We start from the raw sequence: 7,636 nt of genomic DNA, 5'->3' as shown, positions 1-7,636 counted from the left end.
TTTTATTGCAAATTCGGATTCAGCGTCGAAAAATACATAAGAATATATAGGTCTGGTCAATTGCACAGACACTTTTGTTTTTTTTGTGGGCCTGTGTAATACATAGTTGAACTTTGAAACAAACGGATAAATTTTCAACCAAGAACATTCATTTTATATAAAAAAAGACGATGTTTGAAACTAATAATTGAATTTCCAACACAAAAATATCAATTTTTAATTCGAAATTTTAATGGTTTACCAAAATTGGGATTGTCAAAGTTTCAGTTTAAAAATTCAATTTTTAACAAAAACAAGGAATGTGCAACTTAACAGTTTTGTTCTTAATCACAAAGATAAATTTTAAACCAAGAAGACTAATATCCTACCAAAAACCTAAATTTTTATCGAAACATATGCTTTTTCAAACAAATGGTTGAATTTTCAACTAAAAAAGATCCGTTTTTACTTTCAAATATCAATTCTCTAGCATAAATGGTATAATCCAATTTTATCTTACATAAATTTATTTTTAACTAACAAAGGAATTTTTAACAAAATAATAGAATCCTCGAAAAAAAGATGAAATTTCAATTAAGAAGTTTATTTTTCTACCAAGAATGACGAATTTTCAACAAAATTCTGAATTTCCAAATACTGTATGAAAGCAGATGAATTCATTTCCAAATATTTCAATTTTTAACGAAAAAGATCGATTTTAATCCAGAAGGATTAATTTTCTACCAAAACAGAAAAATTAAAATAATTGAATTATTAAGTAAAAAAGGTCAATTTTCAATTTAAAATATCAATTTTCAACAAAAATAGTATAATCAAGATTTCTTTTAAAGAAATTGATTTTTGACAATCTAAAAAGAAATTTTTTCTAAATAACTGAATCCTTAATGAAAAATATTAATTTCAACCAAGAATATTACTTTCCCATCAAAAATTACGAATTTTCTACAAAATCTAGAAAGTTTTAAACAAATATATGATTTTTATCTCAAAAATATCATTTTTTAACCAAAAGTAATATAAGTAGATTTTACCAACATAAAAATTAATTTAAAAAAATATATATACAAATTTGAAGAAAATAATTAAATTTTCAATTAAAAAGGTTAGTTTTAAACCGAAACAGATGAAGCTTCAATTATGAACGTAATATTCGAGAAAAAAATGGGATGATTAAGTTTTTAGTTAAAAAAATAATTTTTAATTTAAAGAAGTATAATTAAAAGAAAATATCTGAGTTCTCTACCAAAACAGATTGGAATTAAAAATATCAATAAATTTTTAACCAAAAATGGAAAGTTAAATTTACACTTCAATAAATTAATTTTGAAAAAATAAGAATTGTCAGAAAAATTGTTAAATCCTCAATCAGCAAGACGAATTTTCGAACAAGAAGATTGATTTTCTACTAAAAAGACGAATTTCTAACAAAATCCATAAATTTTTAAACAATTAGTTAGATTTTTAACGAAAAAAGATCACACTTTAATTAAAAATTTTAATTTTCTACAAAAAATGTCATAGTTGAATTTTCTGGTAAAAAATGAATTTTCAACAAAAAAAACAGTGTTATGCAAATTATTTCAAAGGAGATCGAATCCATTTAATATTAAGAAGTTCTAAACTTCGAGTCGCTAAATCGATCAGGAAGGGAATTACGTTGTTTTTAGATTAAATTTTTTTTTCGATGTAAAATAAATTCTATGTTCAAAAGATTAATTTTTAACCAATAAGATTAATGTTTTACAAAAAGGACGAATATTTAACCAGTTACTTGATTTTTAAACTATAAGGGCCCAAAGTTGTGCACAGACTTTTTAAAATTAAAGGTTAAAATATCTACAACTGCAATTTGATAGTTGTGAAATATCTTTGTTTAAGCTCCTTTGTGGATGACTTAATTATTTTGTTTGAAATTTACTTTTTTTGTTTGCTTTCGAGTACTTGGTTCAATGTTAAACTAATTTAGTAAAAATGGATATTTTTTGTGCTAAAGATTCATCATTTTAGTTGAAAATTTAATTCTTTTGTTTAAAATTCTTTCTTTCTTTGGTTGAAAATTAATCTTTTTTGTTGAACATTTCTCTAATTGTTTTAAGGTTAATGACCTTTGAAAAATTAATTTTTTGGTTGAAGATTTATCATTTTAGTTAAAAATTTATCTCTGGTTAAAAATTATAAAATTTTCTTGAAATCCAGTTTTTGGTTCAATTCAGCTGTTACTGTTTTAAAATAATCATATTTTTAGTTTTTGGTTGAAAATTTATCTACTTATTTAAAAGTTTAACTATTTTGTTAAAATGTTAGGTGTTTGGATGAAAATGTAACTATTTGGTTGAAAATTCGTTAATCTTTTAAACTGAAAATTAAACTTTTTCATTTTCAGTGTAAACGGTTTTGTTAGAAATTTGGCTTTTTAATGAAATATTTGCATTTACAACCGAATAGTTTAACTTTTAACCAAATACTTAAATTTTCAACCTACAGATATCAATTTTAAACTGAATGGTCAAATTTCCAATCAAAAAAGAATAATATTTAACAAAAAAGAGTTGCATTAAAAAAAAGTATTCTCAATGAAAACTTAGTGATGAACATCTTAAAAAAAAGAATTTCAACAAACTATTTAAATTTGTACCCACAGTGGAATTTTCGAACACGTATGTAAATTTTTAACAATGTAGTTGAATTTTTAACCTACAAATATGGATGTTGTTTCATTTGACCATTAGTCTTTTCAATGGGATTTTTATTTTTCTTTTTTAAATTTACAAATTTTGAGCGTGGATTCGATTTTTCACTTTTACTTTTGGCCATTTCGTTATTTATTTTTCTATTAAAAACAGAAACAAAGTAAAAAAAATTCGAATGGATAAATAAACACCATTTCGAAGGAAAATTTAATAAGCTTACACTTTTAATTTAATTAACAAAATAAGCACAGTTTGATCAAAACAGTCATAATAAATTGGTGATAATCGTTGTGTGGGTGAAATCTAAGACATCGGACAAAACTTTATGGCGAAAAATAAATTTTTCCCACGTTACAAAATAAGTTATCTTTTGTCCCATGCAAGTTTTAAAGTAAAATTGATTGAAAAATCCTTTAGAATATCATTTTCTGCCGCTTTAACACAAATTCTATTCTTTTAGTCAGTAACTTCTTCTATGAAATATAAAAGTTATCGCTAATTACGTCGATGGATACTAAAAAAAATAAACAAGATTTCGTTGGCCTTTTTGTTTTATTTACCAAAAAAAGTTCCCGATGTTTACACTCAAAACATTGAGGATGAGTAGCGTGATAATTTTTCTTGAGTCCGACGTCCAAAAAGAACCCAAAAAGTTATTCCTAATTGACAACAAGTACAACCTATTGTACTTCATCGTAAAAGACTTTTTTACAATGTCGTTGCTATAATTCGGGTTTGACTCTCAAGAAAATCACGCTGTAAAATTGTTTGAGGGGGAATAAGGCGCATAAATAATTAAACTCTGAAGTTTAAATAACTAAAAAAACACTTTTAATCAAGAATAATGGGAGCGAGGTTCCCATAGTTTGAGAGACGGAAACGAACTGAGGTTTCGATGACGAATTCCTCGCCGCCCTGGGCCTGGCATGGCAACAGGGCATGTACCCGTACCGATTCGCATATCTCAAAGCCTTTGAAAACTCTCCGGCGATATCATTTGCTTACACTATCGAAGAAAAACTTGAAATGAAATACGTGACACAGAGAGACCGGCAGAAAGTATAAGAAACTAAATGAGTGCCGGCTCGAAATATTCAATACTTTTCTCTAGGACTATAACCAGAAATATCTGGAAATAATTATTAAAAATAGCTAGGAAGGTGGTCGCCACAGTACCCCCCTGCTAGTGATTGAGTATATAAGAATATCGAATCACGATATAATATACATGTTATGAAGCACAAATTAAAAAAAATTGGATGTTCCACGTTTTCATACACATTTCTGATTGGTGAACATAAGAGACGTGACTTAGGCTTATAGGAAAAAGGGAGGATATTTTTGTACAAAGAAGATTTGTTTAATGCACATTTTTCAACCGAGAAAGAAAGACAAAAACACAGCACTAGTGGAATCACACATGAAAGACTGAAATCATTGCCCACTACACTTCACGAGAAACCACCCTGAAGGCGATCCGGGAATCTGACTCGTCTGCTAGACTAAGTTTTGCTTGAAGGTGGTGATACTGCTGGAACTTTCTCTGGTTCTACAGTTTTGTCCGAAGCTGGAATCTCTCGTGCAGTATGTGGTTGTTCCTCCGAGTCAGCTATAATGTAAGCTGGCTTAAGGCGGTCCATACTAACTGTGATATTTATTCCATCGACTGTGATGACAAATGTTTTGTCTGTTCGGCTAACGACAGGATAGGGACCTTCGTAAGGATCTTCAAGAGACTTTTTGAATGTCGTGTCGACGCGCCGTAAGACGTGAGTCCACGTAACCAGGTCCTTGTAAAGGAAAACTGCTTTCTGTCCATGACGTGTTCCGCTAATAGGTCTTAGTTGTTGAAAATAACTTTGGAGTTCTTTAGCGTAACCTGATGGCGTGGGTCCTGAGTCGTTTGATGAACGTGGAACCAGAAATTCACCAGGTAGGCGCAGTGGTCCCCCATACAGTAGTTCGGCAGTTGTGGCTTTCAAATCTTCTCGCCAGGCTGCTCGGAAACCTAGCAGTACTACTGGTAGCATGTCAACCCAGTCTGCAGTCTGGTGACAGCGGATTACCGCTTTTAAAGGTCGATGTATACGCTCAACCAATCTATTGGAAGCTGGATGATAAGTAGTTGTGCGAAGATCTCGAGTCCCAAGCAAGTGATTGAGTTCACTGAATAGTTGAGATTCGAACGGCTTACCTTGATCTGTCGTAATTCGGAGAGGGGTACCAAACCTTGCGATCCAACCAGCAATAAGCGTTCGTGCGATGGTGGGTGCTTGGATGTCATCAACTGGAAATGCTTCGGGCCACCGTGAGAAACGATCGATGCAGGTGAGGCGGTACTTATATCCTCTTGAAGAAGGTAAAGGCCCCACGAGGTCGATGTGTACATGTTCGAACCTTTTGGAAGGAAAGGTAAACGAACCCACAGGTGATGAGACATGTCGAGAAACTTTGGCTTTTTGACATTGGATGCATGCGCGAGCCCATTGCCGGCAGTCGACTTTAATTGACGGCCACACATAGCGTTCTGTTATCATCCTTACCGTGGCCTTGATTCCAGGGTGCGATAATTGATGCAACGAATTAAACGCCACCCGCCGAAAAGGTTTTGTGAGAAAAGGTCTAGCTGTGCGGGTTGAAACATCACAGTAGACGGCTACTTTGGTACCTGGTAGTTGGACTTTTTCTAGGTGCAAGGTCGATTCCGGCTGAAGGTACGTTTTAATATCTGTGTCCTCATTTTGCAATTTTGGAAGTTCTGCAAAGTCGATTCCGATTGAGAGTTCTTCGATTCTGGAAAGAGCATCTGCGACGACGTTGTTGCTTCCAGATATGTGTCGTATATCAGGGGTATATTGGCCGATGAAATCCAGGTATCGGAACTATCTTGGAGAACACTTGTCACTTTTTTGCTGAAATGCAAATGTAATAGGTTTGTGATCCGTATACACAGTAAAGATCCTACCTTCTACCATATGTCTAAAGTATCTAATAGATTTATATACGGCTAGTAATTCTCGGTCGTAGGCACCGTACTTGCGTTCCGCGGTACTCAACTTATTCGAAAGGAAACCCAGAGGTTCCCATGCGTTGTTTACTCGTTGCTGCAGTGCTGCTCCAACAGCGAAATCAGAAGCGTCTGAAAAAATGGCAAGAGGAGCTCCTGGTGCTGGAAAAGCTAGTTGAGCGGCTACTGCAATACTTTTCCGGGACTCTTTGAAGGCATTGACAGCTTCCTCAGTCCAGGTGATCACTGCATTACCTTTTAGGTTACCGTGTAGCATGTCGTTCAATGGAGCCTGTAGAGTTGCAGCATTAGGTATGCAAATCCAGTAAAAATTCAATGTACCTACAAATCAACGTAGCTCTTTAGCTGTTTTTGGTTGCGGATAATTCAAAATAACTTCCACTTTCTCTGGAAGGGGTCTAACACCGTTCTTAGAAACTTCGTATCCAAGAAACTTAACGGCGCATTCTCCCCAGATACATTTTGATGGATTGATAAGAACTCCGTAGGTCTTAAACCGATAAAGCACTTGACGTAGGTGGAGCTCGTGTTCTTCTTCTGTTTTCGACGCCACGAGAACATCATCGATATAGCACTAAACGAAATCGAGATCTCGAAGTACTTCATTCACGAAACGCTGGCAGGTTTGCGCTGCGTTTCGAAGGCCAAACGACATGTACGGGAGTTCAAATAATCCGAACGGTGTGGTGATGGCTGTTTTATGTATGTCCTCATCAGCAACTGGGATTTGGTTGTAGGCTCTCACAAGGTCAATTGTTGTGAAGATCTTCTTTTCGTGTAGAGATTGGGCGAAATCTCCGATGTGGGGTACTGGGTACCTGTCCGAGATGGTCCGTGCGTTGAGTCTCCGATAATCTTCGCAAGGTCGCCATTCACCTGCCTTTTTTGGTACCATATGCAAGGGTGAAGACCAGTTGCTATTCGAAGTACGAGCAATTTTCATCTCTTGCATGGTTTGGAATTCCTGTTTGGCCAGCTTCAATTTATCTGGAGCCAATCGTCGAGGTCCCTCAGACACGGGTTTTTGACTCCGAATGTCAATCAATAAACCATAATGATGCAAGAAATCGACTCCGATTATCGGTTTTGTGACATCAGCGATCACAAAACGCCACGAGTAAGCGCGGCGAAGTCCGAGGTTGAGCGTGAGTGTTTCGAAACTGTACGTCGCGATGGTTGAATCGTTGGCCGCGTAAAGTTCGTACGATGTTTTGGGACGTCGTCCGCGTGTTAGTGCACGTGGAAAAACGCATAGGTCTGCTCCCGTTTCGTGATACCAACAAACACCGTCTTTATTATTTCGACGAGATCGACTTCTGCTGCGATCGCGGAAACAGCCGCGAGACGGAGACCGGCCACGATCTCTTGAGCCCGATGCTACTTCTGACGTCACTGACACTTCGGCAAATCTGGTTGTTACAAGGGCGAGCTGCTGAAGCATGGCTTCTAAAGGTGATAAATTTGCAGATACCTCGGAAACACGGGTCTTTGGCGTTGCTTCTGCGATGGCATCGGCGAGCTGTGCCAACTTATCAAGCTGGGCTTGGTTCTGGGTTGCCAGGATAACCTGCATCGACGCAGGTAGCCGACCGAGCCAGAGTGGACGCAGGACAGCGTCTGGAACAACGTTACCTGCCAGGTCGCGAAGGTGTCGGAGGAACTGGGATGGCGTACGATCGCCTATTTCCTCATGCTCGAGCAAACGGCGTGTCTTTTGATCCTGCGAGGCACTTAGTCAATTAAAGAGTTCCGTTTTTAGTCTCTAATATGTTCGTTCAGGTCCAGGTGCAGAGGTTAAAATGTCGCGCACTTCAGTTGCAAATTTTGCATCTAGATTCCCGGCAACGTAATTGAACTTTGTTTCGTCTAACAGTACTCCCGCGAGCGCGAATTGTGTTTCCACCTGAGCAAACCACAT

At 35.9% G+C, this 7,636-nt stretch overlaps 1 protein-coding gene across 1 annotated transcript in view; it reads right to left on the bottom strand.

The window, feature by feature from the left end:
* Positions 1-4,192: 4,192 nt before the first annotated feature.
* The window catches only part of LOC117176428, a 3,847-nt gene continuing 403 nt past the window's right edge, over positions 4,193-7,636 (bottom strand). The window contains exons 2-5 of the mRNA XM_033366668.1: positions 6,320-7,448; positions 6,095-6,208; positions 5,656-5,989; positions 4,193-5,496 (exon numbers count right to left, since the gene is read on the bottom strand). Of these exons, the coding sequence (XP_033222559.1) occupies positions 4,193-5,496; positions 5,656-5,989; positions 6,095-6,208; positions 6,320-7,448 (2,881 nt within the window). The remainder of the gene's footprint in view (positions 5,497-5,655; positions 5,990-6,094; positions 6,209-6,319; positions 7,449-7,636) is intronic.

Source organism: Belonocnema kinseyi, chromosome 7 (genome assembly GCF_010883055.1).
Source record: "Belonocnema kinseyi isolate 2016_QV_RU_SX_M_011 chromosome 7, B_treatae_v1, whole genome shotgun sequence".
Lineage (NCBI taxonomy): Eukaryota > Metazoa > Arthropoda > Insecta > Hymenoptera > Cynipidae > Belonocnema > Belonocnema kinseyi.
This window is presented reverse-complemented; position numbering and strand designations above follow the sequence as displayed.